At 43.9% G+C, this 16,266-nt stretch overlaps 1 protein-coding gene across 1 annotated transcript in view; it reads left to right on the top strand.

Annotated features, from left to right (window-relative positions):
• Positions 1-291: 291 nt before the first annotated feature.
• TGFBRAP1 (transforming growth factor beta receptor associated protein 1) overlaps positions 292-16,266 on the top strand; it is a 61,369-nt gene continuing 45,394 nt past the window's right edge. Inside the window, exons 1-2 of the mRNA XM_029604849.1 lie at positions 292-1,320; positions 4,419-4,613. Of these exons, the coding sequence (XP_029460709.1) occupies positions 621-1,320; positions 4,419-4,613 (895 nt within the window). The 5' untranslated portion in view covers positions 292-620. The remainder of the gene's footprint in view (positions 1,321-4,418; positions 4,614-16,266) is intronic.

The raw sequence follows: 16,266 nt of genomic DNA, 5'->3' as shown, positions 1-16,266 counted from the left end.
GCCCCCTTCTCCACGCATTCACATGCACTATGCTCATGAACTACGAAAAATATTAGTTGCAATAAAAATGTGTAAACATTTCCCCTCCCGTTATTCTATCTGTGCCCAGCGCTGGACCAAAAAACCACACATCAGGGTTACTCTGCGCTGGACCTGTGAAAGGAGCAAGCAGCAGCAGCTGCAAGCAGACGAAGCATGCGCAGTACATGAAATCAGCTCGAGACCGGAAGCGGCTGTTGGGATGCCAAGGGGTCGCCGGCAGGCTGCCAGCGACGTTTCCGGGTTGGTACGCATGCGCAGAGCCCCCCCCGGCCCTGGCTATTCCACCGGTGTAGGCCAGAACTGATGGTGGAAGCGAGGAGGAGGAGGAGGAGGGGGGGGAAACAGACGTGGACGGTTGTCCTTGACAGAACGGTGAATAAAGCCGTTTGCAGAAAAAAAAGAGAACCTGTCTATAAGTTAAAACGTCCGACTTTGGCAGGAAAACCTCTTTATCTGGCAACGCCGGGGGACCGGTTGGGCGCTGGGACTGTTTCCATGGTGGAGGCATTCGGTTTTCCCCCTCCGACTCTGCTAGGGTGACGGAGGGCGCCGTGCTGTCCCCCCCCCGTCTGCCCACCATGAGCGTGCAGGCCTTCCGGCTGGTGTGCGCCGTGGACCGGGAACAGCTGCTGCCGCCGCCGCCGGCGGACAGGGCTCCGACCCACATCGAGTGCCTGGAATGCTGCGGCCGCAACCTCTACCTGGGCACCCGCGACGGCGTCGTCCACCACCTGCTGCTGGAGGAGCGCAGCGGCACCGGGCCGGGCCACAGCACCTTCTCCGCCTCCCGCCAGCTCCAGCGCCAGCTGGGCGCCAGGAAGCCGGTGAACGAGCTGCGGGCCGCCTCGGCGCTGAACCGGCTGCTGGTGCTGTGCGACTGCACGGTCAGCCTGGTGCACATGCTGAGCCTGGAGCCCGTGCCCAGCGGGGCCCGCATCAAAGGCGCCGTCACGTTCACCCTGAACGAGAACCCGCTGAGCGGGGATCCCTTTTGCGTGGAGGTGTGCATTGTGTCCGTCAAGCGCCGCACGATCCAGGTCTTCCACGTCTACGAGGACCGGGTGCAGATCCTGAAGGAGGTCTCCACCCCGGAGCAGCCCATTGCTGTGGCTATTGATGGTCACTTTCTCTGTCTGGCACTCACCACCCAGTATATTATCCTGAACTATAGCACGGGCGCCTCGCAGGATCTCTTTCCCTATAGCAGTGAGGAAAAGCGGCCCATCGTCAAGCGCATAGGCAGGCAGGAGTTCCTGCTGGCTGGGCCAGGAGGATTAGGTAAGCCTGTATATGCTTTGTTTTAAACAGAATGGTTTGGAAGTCATGGTAATCATTTTATATAGAAATAAAGGCTAACAAATAAGGGGAGCAGCGGAATATCTTTTTTGATTAGGGTGGGAGGAAATCAAACAAACGAATCTCTACTCCTGTAACTTATAGTTGCTGATGGAGTGTGGGGCAAGAGTTGGACAGGCCATTGTTTTTAGTGGTCCACCAGCTAAGTTTTAGGTGATACCTGTTTATTGGACCAGCTTTACACGTTTGTGACTAACTTTTGAGTATCAGGTCTTGGAAGTTAGTCCAATGAAAAGACAGTTGCAAGCCTTTCCTTCTTGGGAGGGAGACTCCTTAATTCCTTCTTATCAAACTGAAAATGGCTAGGCTTCTCATTGCTCTCTCACCAGGTGTTTAATGCACCACAATTCATTGGTAGATTATTAAATCTGCTAAAAAGGTGGTGCAAATATGTTTTTTGAAGCATTATTTAGAGTGGCCAATGCACAAAAATAGCAAATTAAATATATATATAGAGAGAGAAAAAGAAGTCTAGTTACTTCTTTTCTACCCATTTTGGTTACCTGGAAGAGCTGTATGAGGATGGAGTGAGCCTCTTCACAGTGCTAAAAGCTCAGTCTGGGTTTTATTAGGTCTTTATTAATTATTTAGAAGCTGTTCTGGAAACCAGAATTCTTAGTATATATACCTAAAGTGCCTGACAGATTTCCTTCTTAAAAACTCTTAAATATTGGCATGTGCTACTCAGAAAATTATTGGCGCTTCATGGTTAAACAGTCCACCTGGACCGGATGGTATGCATCCTAGGTTACTGAAGGAACTCGCGTATTTTTTAAAAATCTGCCCCTTATTGACTCACCTTTATCCACATGTTTGTTTACACTCTCAAAATAATGTAGCAAATTTGTGAGGTAAGACTTCCCTTGGCTAAATCTGTGTTGGCTTTGTCTCATTAAACTATGCCTATCCATATGTTCAGCAATTGTGTTCTTTATGATGGTTTCCACCATTTTGCCTGACACAGGTGTCAGACTCGTTGGTCTTTAGTTTCCTGGATCACCCCTTGCTCCCATTTTAAAAATTGACATTACCTTGGCAACCCTCCAGTCTTCAGGCCCCATAGACTATTTTAATGATAGTTCACAAATTACTAATAATAGGTCCACAATTTCATTTTTCAGTTCTTTCAGTACTCTGAGATTAATACCATTTGGTCCAGGTGATTTGCTACTCTTTACTTTGTCAGTTTGCCCTAGTACATCTTTCAGACTGAGATTTGTTTCAATTCCTCTGCATCATCACCTTTGAATATTATTTCTGGCTTGAGGATCTCTCTTACATCTTCCTTGTTGAAGACTGAAGTAAAGAATTCATTTAGTCTCTCTGCAATGGCTTTGTCATCCCTAAATGCCTCTCTTACACCTTGATCATCTAATGGTCCAGCTGACTCCCTCGCAGGCTTTTTACTTTGAATGTACATATAAAAGTCTTTATTTTAAGTTTTTGCTTCCATGGCAAGCTTCTTTTCAAATTTTCTCTTTGCCTTCCTTTTCAATGCCTATGCCTGTTAGATGTTGGTTGGATTTTCTTGAGATATCTGAAGGTAACAAATGTTTTTAACTGTTTGTGGTGTTTGGCGCCTGGAAATGGGAAAGGGCCTTCAAGGCCATCAAAGCTAGATGGATACAGGAGGCCATCTCGTTGGCCTAACTACTGTCAGGTAAGCAGCTCCTGGTTGCACTCCTGGTTCACTCCACAAGGCCGCAAAGATCAACCTGGGCAGAGGCAGCTTCAGCCTCTCTTGAGGTAATTTGCAAGGCAGCTGTCTGGTCTTCCTTGCTCTCTTTTGTTAAACATTACAGACTGGGCATGGGGCAGGCATTATTACGATAGTCCTGTCTTCCACCCGCAGCAGCAAGGAGTAGCTTTGGTAGATCCCATATGTAATGACTGGTCTAGCAGGAAGAAAAAGAAGGTTAAATTACTCTTACCTGATAATTTTCTTTCTTCAGCTCCTTTTTAACACATCAGTTTTTAAATGAGAGCTATGTATATACGCATCCCCTACAATGAGGAGCACTGTTAAATTATCAGATAATTTTCTCTGCATTGAGTCCTGCTAGTCTAGTCATGTTTGGGATTTTCCTCCTCCACAACTGATGGAGACAGAGGACACACCTCTTTTATGACCTCGCTCCAGGCAGTAAGGGGGTGTGGTCCTAATCCAATTCAGTAGCCCACTGCTAGAGTACTGTAATTTCTCCATTTGTGTTTGGTTTTTCCCCTAATATGTCATAGGGCTCACATGACTGAACAAGCACCCTTAGAAAATGAGTGAGTCTCATGATCATACCATGCTTGACCCCATGTTCTTGGGTAGGTTCTGGGCTGGTCTAGCAGAACTCAAGTCGTACCAGTGTGTAGAAATGGCATACTACGTTAAACTTCCAGAACCGAGTTTATGTCCTTATATTTTTTAAACTCTCGTAGCTGCTTCCTTTCAGTTTCTCTGCAGGTATGTCAGCAGCTGTCTTGGCGAGCAAGTCACAAATAACACGGTGTACATGGGATTCTGCTGGTCCTTGCTATCTTGGGGGTCATAAATGACGACATACAGTCTGCATGAATTGGTGGAATAAGAGTGTCTTTGATGTCATCAAAGACACTCTTGCTCCTGGGAATCCAGCAGAGGAGCTTAAAGAATTATAAACCAAGGACTTTAGAGTAATACTTGTACTTAATACAGAATGGATATTACTATTTTCAGCTGCACTTTTCAAATGTTGCTTAACATGTGCTGGATAAGATACATTTCAAGCTTATTAGTAAGGAATGAAATGAGACATGTTTTGATTAGTGGTGTTGTCCGTTTGCAGTGATCCCATATTCCCTTGTAGCTAATAACAGTAACTCAGTCTGAAATAGCTGCATTAGATTTTTTTTTTGAAAGGACACCAGATTTTCCTCTGTCCTTCCATGTAGGAATTGGAACAGTGTATGCTTGCACATTAATACCTGTGCCTGACTTGGCGGCAGCAGCAGCAGCTCCCTTCATTTTCTCTTTGTACGCTTCCTTGCAGGCATGTTTGCGACAGTGGCGGGGATTTCCCAGCGGGCCCCTGTTCGCTGGTCCGAGAACGTGATTGGCGCGGCGGTGTGCTTCCCTTACGTCGTAGCGCTGGATGCGGAGTTCATCACGGTGCACAGTATGCTGGACCAGCAGAAAAAACAGACGCTACCTTTTAAAGATGGTCACATCTTACAGGACTTTGAAGGTACGTGCACCTTCATTCAATCATGGCCTTCTTAATTTTTGTTGATTGTTGCTTATTTAAAAATCATTTGAGACCGTGTTGTGGACTGTCAAGTTTATTTGATGCGACTTTCCCCATGTTTCCTGTTTTGGGTTTAAGTACATCGTGTTGCTGAGTTTTGTCACCAGTAATGTGCCATTTCTGTTCTTATGCTTCCAGAGTGTGATTTCAGGATAAATTGAATGCCCTGTGGAGAGATGTGTGGCAGGAAGGGTATTAACTTTATATCATTTCATCAGAAGCAGTTAAGTGGCTGAAGAATAAACATAGGTTTTGGTATCTTGAAACTGCTTTCTATTGGAGCGACAGGTGAATTGTTAGGGAAGGACATGAGTTAGTGAGAAAACGAACAGAAGTCAGGGAGGAGAGTGGAGCAGAAATGGGGGTAATAGATTTAAGTTAATGGAAAAAAACATTGAAGGTCAGCTTGACAAAGACACCACATGTCTTTGTCAAGTGGTGTCTTTCTGGCTAGACACCCACTGGCAACTTATCTGGTAATCCGGTTCCTCTGCTAGCCCCATTCATCTCATGCCCAGCAGCAGCAGGAGCACTGATGGTAACTTGCTTGTGCTTCATTAGAAAGAGGATATGCCGGAGCCTGGCCTGGTGGCTTAGTGGCAGTGTTGTAACTGTCAAGTGGAGGACCTAGATGCAAATTTCTGAGTTGGGTCCTGTGCTTCCCAGCTGGTGCTGGGGAATGCTGTGAAGGCAGCATTCATTGCCCCTTGGTGGAGGGAGTTCCAGTTAGCAAGCAATAACAGCAGCTAGTGGCCATAGAAACATAGAAATGATGGCAGACAAGGACCAATGGTCCATCCAGTCTGCCCAGCAAGCTCCCATGGCAGTATCTGGGCGCCATGCAGGTTACCCCCATGCATCAGTCAGTGCTGCTTCATGTGCTTTGCTTATGGACTTGGCTGTAGAAGCAGTCCTGTGGTTTGTTTTTTTTTTTCTTAATGTCTGCGCATCAGTACCCCAGACTATTAAAAAAAAAAAAAAAAAAAATAAAGTCATGGCTCATATTGATTGTCTCTGAATCCAAATTTCTCTTTCCTTCACCCCCCACCCCCACCCTCATCCTTAGAAGCAGAGAGCAATTTTGGAGTTACACCAAAAGTATCAAGGCTTATTGGTTAAAGCTAGTAACTGCCGCACCAGCAAGTTACCCCCATGAATGCTTTCATCGTTTCCTTTAGGACTTGGTTGTAGAAGCAGCCCTGTGCTTTTTCCCTTATGTCCGCATAACAGTATCCCAAATCATAGAAGTTGGGGCCCTTGGTTGTTGTCTGAATCAAATTCCTCTTTTCCCCCTGCCGTCTATTCAGTGAGCAAAAGTGCAGTTGCATTAAAAGCATCAAAGCATATTGGTTAAGGGTAGTAATCTCCATGCCTTCTGCTAAGAGTAGTAACCGCTGTACCAGCAAGGTTACCCCCCCCCCCTGCTCGCTTATCTCATTTCCGTTCTCTAGCCTTTAGGGATCCACAGTGTTTATCCCATGCCCCTTTGAATTCTTTGACTGTTTTCTTCTTCACCACCTCCTCCAGTAGGGCATTCCAGGCCTCCACCACCCTCTCCATGAAGAAATATTTTGTGGCGTTGGTTCTGAGTCGCCCCCTGGAGTTTCATTTCATGACCCCTAGTTCTATTTTATTTCCAGCGGAAAAGGTTTGAAGTCCATTCATCATTGAAACCTTTTAGGTATCTGAAGGTCAGTATCAGATCCCCTCTGCGCCTCCTGTCTTCCAGGGTATACATATTCAGATCCTTCAGCCTCTCCTCATAGCTCTTCCGATACAGACCCCACACCATTTTTGTCGCCCTTCTCTGGACTGCTTCCATCCTGTCTCTATTTCTTTTGAGATACGGGCTCCAGAACTGAACATAATACTCCAAGGACCTGTACAAGGGCATCAGCGCCTCCTTTTTCTTACCGGTTACTCTTCTTTCTATGTAGCCCAGCATTTCTTCTGGCTTTAGCTATCGCCTTGTCACAAAGCTTTACCATCTTCAGATCCCCCGACACTATAACCCCAAGATCCCTCTCTTGGTCCGTGCACATCAGTCTTTCACCCCCTATCATATTCAGCTCTTTTGGATTACTGCACCCCAGATGCACGACTGCATTTCTTGGCATTGAATCCCAGCTGCCAAATCTTCACCCACTGTTCAAGCTTTCTTAAATCCTCTCTCATTCTCTCTACTCCTTCCTGCGTGTCCATTCTGTTACAGATCTTAGTATCATGTGCAAATAGACAAACTTTACTTTTTATCCCTTCTGCAATGTCGCTCACAAAGATATTGAACAGAACTGGTCCCAACACCAATCCCTGTGGCACTCTGCTTAACACAGCTCTCTCTTCAGAGTAGGTTCCATTTACCATTACACGCTATCTCCTATCAATCAGTTTATAATCCATGCCACCGCATTGGTGCTCACTCCCAAGCTTCTCATTTTATTCGCAAGTCTCCTGTGCGGGACTGAATCAAAAGCTTTGCTGAAATCCAAGTAGATCACATCGAGCGCTCTTCCTCGATACAGTTTTCTAGTCACCCAATCAAAAAAGTCAATCAGGACCTTCCCCTGGTGAATCCATGCTGACTCTGGTCCAACAACCCACCAGATTGCAGATAGTTCATTATCCTTTCCTTCAGCAGCGTCTCCATTAATTTTCCCACCACCAATGCGATGCTAACAGGCCTGAAGTTTCGTGCCTTCTCTCTGCTCCCACGTGAAGTGGGACCACCATCGCTCTTCTTCAATCCCACGGCACCCATTTCCAGGGATTATTGAACAGCGAACCTGCCAGCACATCTCTGAGCTCCCCCAGCATCCTGGGAAGTACCGCATCTGTTCCCCATGGTCTTGTCCACTTTTGGTTTGCCTTTCTCTTCCCATACGTTCTGTTTCATAAACAGAGTTTCGTCTACCCATCCCAACCTACAGGTGTCTACCAGCAATGGTCCTTCTCCGGGATCATCTTTAGTGAACTGAACCAAAGTATTTGTTTAATATTGCTGCCATTTCTCTGCTCTCTCCACACATTGTTCCTTGTCACATTTCACTTTCACTATACCACTGCGGACCTTCCTTCATTCTCTGATATATCTGAAAAAACTTTTGTCACCTCACTTTACCTCTTTGGTAATCCTTTCTTTTGCTTGACCTTTTGTTTTAAGAACATAAGAACATGCCATACTGGGTCAGACCAAGGATCCATCAAGCCCAGCATCCTGTTTCCAACAGAGGCCAAACCAGGCCATAAGAACCTGACAAGTACCCAAAACTAAGAAGATCCCATGCTACTGATGCAATTAATAGCAGTGGCTATTCCCTAAGTAAAATTGATTAATAGCCATTAATGGACTTCTCCTCCAAGAACTTATCCAATCCTTTTTTAAACACAGCTATACTAACTGCACTAACCACATCCTCTGGCAACAAATTCCAGAGTTTAATTGTGCATTGAGTGAAAAAGAACTTTCTCCGATTAGTTTTAAATGTGCCCCATGCTAACTTCATGGAGTACCCCCTAGTCTTTCTACTATCCGAAAGAGTAAATAACCGATTCACATCTACCCGTTCTAGACCTCTCATGATTTTAAACACCTCTATCATATCCCCCCTCAGCCGTCTCTTCTCCAAGCTGAAAAGTCCTAACCTCTTTAGTCTTTCCTCATAGAGGAGCTGTTCCATTCCCCTTATCAGTTTGGTGGCCCTTCTCTGTACCTTCTCCATCGCAATTATATCTTTTTTGAGATGCGGCGACCAGAATTGTACACAGTATTCAAGGTGCGGTCTCACCATGGAGCGATACAGAGGCATTATGACATTTTCCGTTTTATTCACCATTCCCTTTCTAATAATTCCCAACATTCTGTTTGCTTTTTTGACTGCTGCAGCACACTGAGCCGACGATTTCAATGTGTTATCCACTATGAAACCTAGATCTCTTTCTTGGGTTGTAGCACCTAATATGGAACCCAACATTGTGTAACTATAGCATGGGTTATTTTTCCCTATATGCATTACCTTGCACACCCACATTAAATTTCATCTGCCATTTGGATGCCCAATTTTCCAGTCTCACAAGGTCTTCCTGCAATTTATCACAATCTGCTTGTGATTTAACTACTCTGAACAATTTTGTATTATCTGCAAATTTGATTACCTCACTCGTATTTCTTTCCAGATCATTTATAAATATATTGAAAAGTAAGGGTCCCAATACAGATCCCTGAGGCACTCCACTGCCTACTCCCTTCCACTGAGAAAATTGTCCATTTAATCCTACTCTCTGTTTCCTGTCTTTTAGCCAGTTTGCAATCCACGAAAGGACATCGCCACCTATCCCATGACTTTTTACTTTTCCTAGAAGCCTCTCATGAGGAACTTTGTCAAATGCCTTCTGAAAATCCAAGTATACTACATCTACCGATTCACCATTATCCACATGTTTATTAACTCCTTCAAAAAAGTGAAGCAGATTTGTGAGGCAAGACTTGCCCTGGGTAAAGCCATGCTGACTTTGTTCCATTAAACCATGTCTTTCTATATGTTCTGTGATTTTGATGTTTAGAACACTTTCCACTATTTTTCCTGGCATTGAAGTCAGGCTAACTGGTCTGTAGTTTCCCAGATCGCCCCTGGAGCCCTTTTTAAATATTGGGGTTACATTAGTTATCCTCTAGTCTTCAGGTACAATGGATGATTTTAATGATAGGTTACAAATTTTTACTAATAGGTCTGAAATTTCATTTTTTAGTTCCTTCAGAACTCTGGGGTGTATACCATCTGGTCCAGGTGATTTACTACTCTTCAGTTTGTCAATCAGGTCTACCACATCTTCTAGGTTCACCGTGATTTGATTCAGTCCATCTGAATCATTACCCATGAAGACCTTCTCCAGTAATCTCCCCAACATCCTCTTCAGTAAACACCGAAGCAAAGAAATCATTTAATCTTTCCATGATGGCCTTATCTTCTCTAAGTGCCCCTTTAACCCCTCGATCATCTAATGGTCCAACTGACTCCATCACAGGCTTTCTGCTTCAGATATATTTTAAAAAGTTTTTACTGTGAGTTTTTGCCTCTACGGCCAACTTCTTTTCAAATTCTCTCTTAGCCTGTCTTATCAATGTCTTACATTTAACTTGCCAACGTTTATGCTATATCCTATTTTCTTCTGTTGGATCCTTCTTCCAATTTTTGAATGAAGATCTTTTGGCTAAAATAGCTTCTTTCACCTCCCCTTTTAACCATGCCAGTAATCGTTTTGCCTTCTTTCCACCTTTCTTAATGTGTGGAATACATCTGGACTGTGCTTCTAGAATGGTATTTTTTAATAATGACCACGCCTCTTGCACACTTTTTACTTTTGTAGCTGCTCCTTTCAGTTTTTTTCTAACAAATTTTCTCATTTTATCAAAGTTTCCCTTTTGAAAGTTTAGCACGAGAGCCGTGGATTTGCACACTGTTCCTTTTCCAGTCATTAAATCAAATTTGATCATATTATGATCACTATTGCCAAGCAGCCCCACCACCATTACCTCTCTCACCAAATCCTGTGCTCCACTGAGAATTAGATCTAAAATTGCTCTCTCTCTCTTGTTTGTTCCTGAACCAGTTGCTTCATAAAGCTATCATTTATTCCATCCAGGAACGTTATCTGTCTAGCGTGTCCCGATGATACATTGAAGTCTCCCATTATTACTGCACTACGAATTTGGTTAGCTTCCCTAATTTCTCTTAGCATTTCACTGTCAGTCTCACCATCTTGACCAGGTGGACGGTAGTATACTCCTATCACTATAGTCTTCCCCAACACACAAGGGATTTCTACCCATAAAGATTCAATTTTGCATTTCGTCTCATGCAGGATGTTTATCCTGTTGGACTCTATGCCATCCCGAACATAAAGCGCCACACCTCCTCCCGACTGCTCCTCTCTGTCATTGCGATATAATTTGTACCCCGGTATAGCACTGTCCCATTGGTTATCCTCCTTCCACCATGTCTCTGAGATGCCAATTAAGTCTATGTCATCATTCACTGCTATACACTCTAATTATCCCATCTTACTTCTTAGACATCTGGCATTAGCATACAAACATTTCAAAGTTTGTTTTTTGTTTGTATTTTTATTCTGCTTTTTAATTGATAGGGATAAGTTAGAAATTTTTTAGCTCAGTTGAGTTTTTAGTTACAGGCACTTGGACTACTTTTCTAATTATTGGAACCTCACTGTCGGGATGCCCTAATTCTAATGCATCATTAGTATCCTTTGAAGATACCTCTCTCCGAACCATGCGCTGCTGAGCGACTGTCGGCTTTCCCCTTTGTTCTAGTTTAAAAGCTGCTCTATCTCCTTTTTAAAGGTTAGCGCCAACAGTCTGTTTCCACCCTGGTTAAGGTGGAGCACATCCCTTCGGAAGAAACTCCCCCTTCCCCAAAAGGTTCCCCAGTTCCTAACAAAACTGAATCCCTCTTCCTTGCACCATCGTCTCATCCACGCATTGAGACTCCGGAGCTCTGCCTGCCTCTGGGGACCTTCGCGTGGAACAGGGAGCATTTCAGAGAATGCTACCCTGGAGGTTCTGGATTTAGGCTTTCTACCTAAGAGCCTAAATTTGGCTTCCAGAACCTCCCTCCCACATTTTCCTATGTCGTTGGTGCCCACATGTACCACGACAGCGGCTCCTCCCCAGCACTGTCTAAAATCCTATCTAGGTGACGCATGAGGTCCGCCACCTTCGCACCAGGTAGGCAAGTTACCAGGCGATCCTCACGCCCACCAGCCACCCAGCTATCTACATTCCTAATAATCGAATCACCAACTATGACGGCCGACCTAACCCTTCCCTCCTGGGCAGTAGGCCTTGGGGAGATATCCTCAGTGCGAAAAAAAAAAAGTTACAGCTCTAAAACAAAAATTGAAAAACAGCACGCACATCAAATATTAACACCCAATGGTTAAAACTAACAAAACTACCTAGGAACGTTTGATTTCCAGATGCTCTGAGATTGTTGTGGATTAGCTGATGGAGTGGGGAACGAGGGTTGTTGTGCACCAACTTTCTCCTTTCTCTCATATACAAACATGTAATTATACATGGTTTGTTCTTTCTCACACACAGGCTCTCCCATACACACCTACACTCTACTAAACACACACACACATGCCCTTATTCACTCAGAGAGGCCCCTTCTCTCACACACACATTTAGGTTCCTTGTCTCATTCACACATGTAGCCTTACACAGGCTCCTTCCCTCTCACTAATACCATCGCTCTCTCCTACACACAATCTCTCTCAGCCACACACACACACACACACCCTCGTACAAGCTCCCTCTCTCTGTCTCTCTCTCACATACACATTCCCTCATAAAGGCTCCCCCCCCCTCTTGCACACACATCCCCTTCACACAAGTTCCCTTTCTCATACTCACACATGCACTCTAACTCCCTCGCAGGCTTCTTCTCTCTATCTCACACACACACAGGCCCTGCTCGCGGGCTGCCGAGTCTGCTTCTCTTGACCGTAAGCAGGATGGGTGCTACTCGCAGCCCCCCATGGCTGCTCTTTCCCACGCCCTACTGGTTGGCATCCTAGGGAATGGCTGTTTGTCCTTTCAGATAGGACTAGGGGACACATGCCATGAAACTGGTAGCAAATTTGAAACAAATTTTAAGAAAATATCTTGTTTGTCAACATATACAATTGTGCTGTAGAATTTACTGCTGGAGGATATGATCTAGGCTAGTGAAAAGGCTAGATTAAAAAAAACAAACCGTTTGGACAATTATTAGCCTTGTTGCCTCTGCTAGTAATATAAAATGGACTTTCTGATTAGGGTCTGCCAGGTGCTTCCAAGTGGACCCGGCTTGGCCACTGTCAGAGACAGGATGCGGAGTTTGATGGACTGTTGGCCTGACCCAGAATGGCAGCCGTTCTGTTCAGCCGGCCGAGAGCACAGCTCATTGTGTTGAGGGCATGGATTGTGCGTCCTGAACAAAGGAACTTGCTGGATACGGCAGTGCAGGGGGAAAGCATTGTTGTGCTGCAAATGGGGGGTGTTATTGTTTTCGTGTTCACCTTTCCCCCCATGCATGCATTGGGCTGTCAGCTGGGTGAGTGGAAGTGTAATAGAAGGCAGACGTACTGACGCAGTCCGAAGGAAACGATTGGTGTATGAATTAAGAGTTGCATGACATCACAGGGTTCAATAAGGACCGACTGCAGAAATATTTTAGAATCAAAAGTTGTTTTTCACTCATGAATCCAGTAATCACCAAAAGAAGGATTACATCTGTAGGGAAGCAGTTTGAACATCAAAACATAAATAAAATATTTAAGTTCCTTGATAAATCTGAATATTCAGATGAAGAATTCATGTCACAGATGGGAAAAAAAACCTATTTGTACTACTCAAATATTTTATAATTCTAAACTAATCCTAGTCAAAATAGATATTTTACACATTATTCAGTTTTTGACCTTTCAATATGACGAGCTAACTGAATTTTACAAATCCACGCCACCTTATTCTGTTGTTCTTAAATCCTCTTGTTCTAAATCAAATGTGGATTAAGAATTTGAGGAAACTACTTTACTACTCAAAAATAATCAAAGTTGATCAGAAACAATAAATAAATTGTTTTAGATAGCTGAGTTTGACATTGACAGGAGATTGCTATTAAATTCCCACCAAACAAAGGTTTCTTGTTTTATAAATCATCTAGTTAAGAGTTTGTGTAACTCTTGATTGCGTCTGGAAAAATGAACATTTTCGGTCTGATTTACTAAGGCTTTTTTCCCATCCTGTGTCTATGGGGCGGGGGAGTTTACTGGATTGGGCATCTTATGACCTTTGGTATAAAACATCTGTATGGAAATGAGCCATACCTATTGCCTAATAACAGATTCAAACACAGATGTTACAGCTACACTTTGGGACTTATTAACCACTTAGGATCTTGATCAGTAACTTCAGATGTTTCTCTATTCGGCAGGCTTCTAAAATTATGTGTACGTTCTTTCAACTCCTCATCTGTGGCTTTGGACAATGAATGAATTTAACTTTTATTGCTCCGCAGGTTTTTCCAAATCTTCCAATTTTATGCTGCAAAGCCGTTGTCTCTCTTATCACTTGATTTTGTGTCTTTAATCTTGACTTTATCTACATGTGATGTAAAACAAAAGTGATCTTGATCCGTTGTCTTTTTTTCCCACCCATTTGAGTGTCTCTCCACCTATTCTTAGACAAGATTTAATGTCCGAGTCCTTAACCTATTTAATTCAGTAGTTTTCTAGTAAATTCTCCAAAGATTTACATTTTAGGTATGTATTTGGAAATTCTTTAAAAGCTACTTTCATGTAATGAGGAAAAGTCCTTTCTTCCTTTCTGAGTTGTAGTTTTAACTCCGCTTTCAAAAATTCCCTGCCCTTAGGGAGGTTGATTTTTAACCTCTCCTTGGCTAGTTTTACAGCGCCCCTTATGGTTGTTGTTTTTATGAAATGTCTCAGTGTTCTATATGGGTTAAATTATTTTATGTGGATTTAAATGTCTGTATGTTTGGTTTTGTCTAATTGTGTGTGTAAAAATGAATTGAATTATGAACGTTATGTTGTACTCCACGGGAAACAAGCTGTTAGGGACCTGTGGGTTATAAGTGTTTCTAAATAAACAAACATAGGGCCCCATTAAAAGAGCAATTGCCTTCCATTCCTCTCAATAAAGACTTCATGATGCTAAAAGCAAACAATCCATGCCCATTCAAGCTTTAATTGCTAGTTTTAGTCACTGACAATTTGCATACCCAAGCCCCTGAAAACACCCCCACACACCCACACCTAGAGTTAGGGCCCTCAGCCAAGAGTACGGTTAGAACTCCATGGTGTTAGATTTCATTTTGTGTATATATTATTTACTCCCTCTCTTACACTTGAGTTAAAGAAAATATACTGAAGCCCGGACCAAGTTATATGCTTGCTGGCAAGAATCTGAGAGAGAGAGAAGCAGAGCGCTGTGACAAAGCCAACGATCTGAATCATAAAGGTGATCGTTCATGTAAGACACCTTACACACGTACCATTAATGAGGAATTTAACTTCAGATGACTTCTCTGTGTGGAAGTTTTCCATCATTTTTAAATGTCCAGAGAGCACAAGATCAGTTTTTCAGTTCAACAATAATCCAAGTCTTCAGAGCCCACCGCATTCCTGTGAAATTCTGAATTGCCAGTTCTCCAATGACGAGACCATTTCCAAAGTTCACAGAACAAAATTCTGACCTGCCCAGCACCGTCAATAGACCTCCTCCATTGCCTCAGTTTTATAAAGCCCAGTTGCAAGACAAAGCACAGAGGATAAATAGTCCCCTTGGCATAGAGCATAGCACTCCACGAACCACCAGCAAACTCAGGTTCGATATCCAAGCAGTTAGGAGGGTCATCACAGCAGTGGTCTAACCTCAAATGCACAGGAAGCACAGCATTGAGATTCTGTGGTTCAACAGGAGTTTCTAGCGTTGCTCTCTTAGCAAGGATAAAAGGGGCTGAGATTGCACTTAGAATCGGGATCCCTGCAGAAGACCCTCATATCTAACGGTAAGGGATGGGGGGGTGGGAGGGTAGAGGCTTTTCAGTGTATACCAGGGGCCAGATATTCAAAGCGTGTTTAGTGCCCTAGAACGTCTGGAAATATCCCAGGTGCCTGACACCCCATGCTGCACAATGCCCAACAGGGGCTGCTGCCACCACCGCCATAGCCAGTCCGAGCCTGGGCTGAGAGAAATTCTGCCATTGGCCTGAGCCCACATGAAGGCACAACTCGGGGCCGTTTCCTGCCGTCTGGCTGAACAGAGGAGGGCTCGCAACCCCAGTTGGTCCTGAGCTGCCAGGCCTCCTGCCATTGAGCTGCACCGAGGACTTGCACTCCCACTCAGCCCCAAGCTATTGGGCTGCGCACAAGAAGGAGTCATTGGTGCCACAGCCCAAGGCAGCATCCTGCCATGGGACCACTTTGAGAAGAAGAGGCCGAGAAGAGAAAAAAGAAAGGTAAAAGTGAAAAAGTAAAAAAACCAAAAAAGCAACAAGAAATAAAAACAAATTGCTATTTAAAAAAAAAGTATATTTATAAAGGAAAATAGTGTTTTCTTAGCTCTTAAAAGTTTTGACTAGTGCCAAATGCCGAAGGGTCTAATTTTCAAAAGCATTTGCATGTTTAAAACTGGGTTTTACACGTATAAATGCACTCTACCCATGTAAGCAGGCTTTTGAAAATTGCTACAATATATGCCACTGAATTGTCAATAGGTTTTACCCGAGGTAAGTGCACGTAACACGGGCAAATGGCTTTTGAAAGTTTCTGCGATAGTTTGTAACATTTACTTGCGTAACGCCTTTGAAAATTCCCCTATAGGTTTTCAAAATTAGTTTTCCAGCACTTTGCCCTGGAGAGTGAATGGGAAGATCTCCTCTTCTGAAGAATGGATCCAAGGTGTTTAACTCAAAGATCGCAGAGACCTTCAGAAACTAAGAGACCTCTGAGAGAAAACAAAACATTTCCCTCCATATATTTAAAATTTGGCATCCACGCTGCGCGTACG

This window comes from Rhinatrema bivittatum, chromosome 5, assembly GCF_901001135.1.
Source record: "Rhinatrema bivittatum chromosome 5, aRhiBiv1.1, whole genome shotgun sequence".
NCBI classification, from domain to species: Eukaryota; Metazoa; Chordata; class Amphibia; order Gymnophiona; family Rhinatrematidae; genus Rhinatrema; species Rhinatrema bivittatum.
Note: the sequence above shows the minus strand (reverse complement) of the source record. Positions and strands in the feature narration are given on the sequence as shown.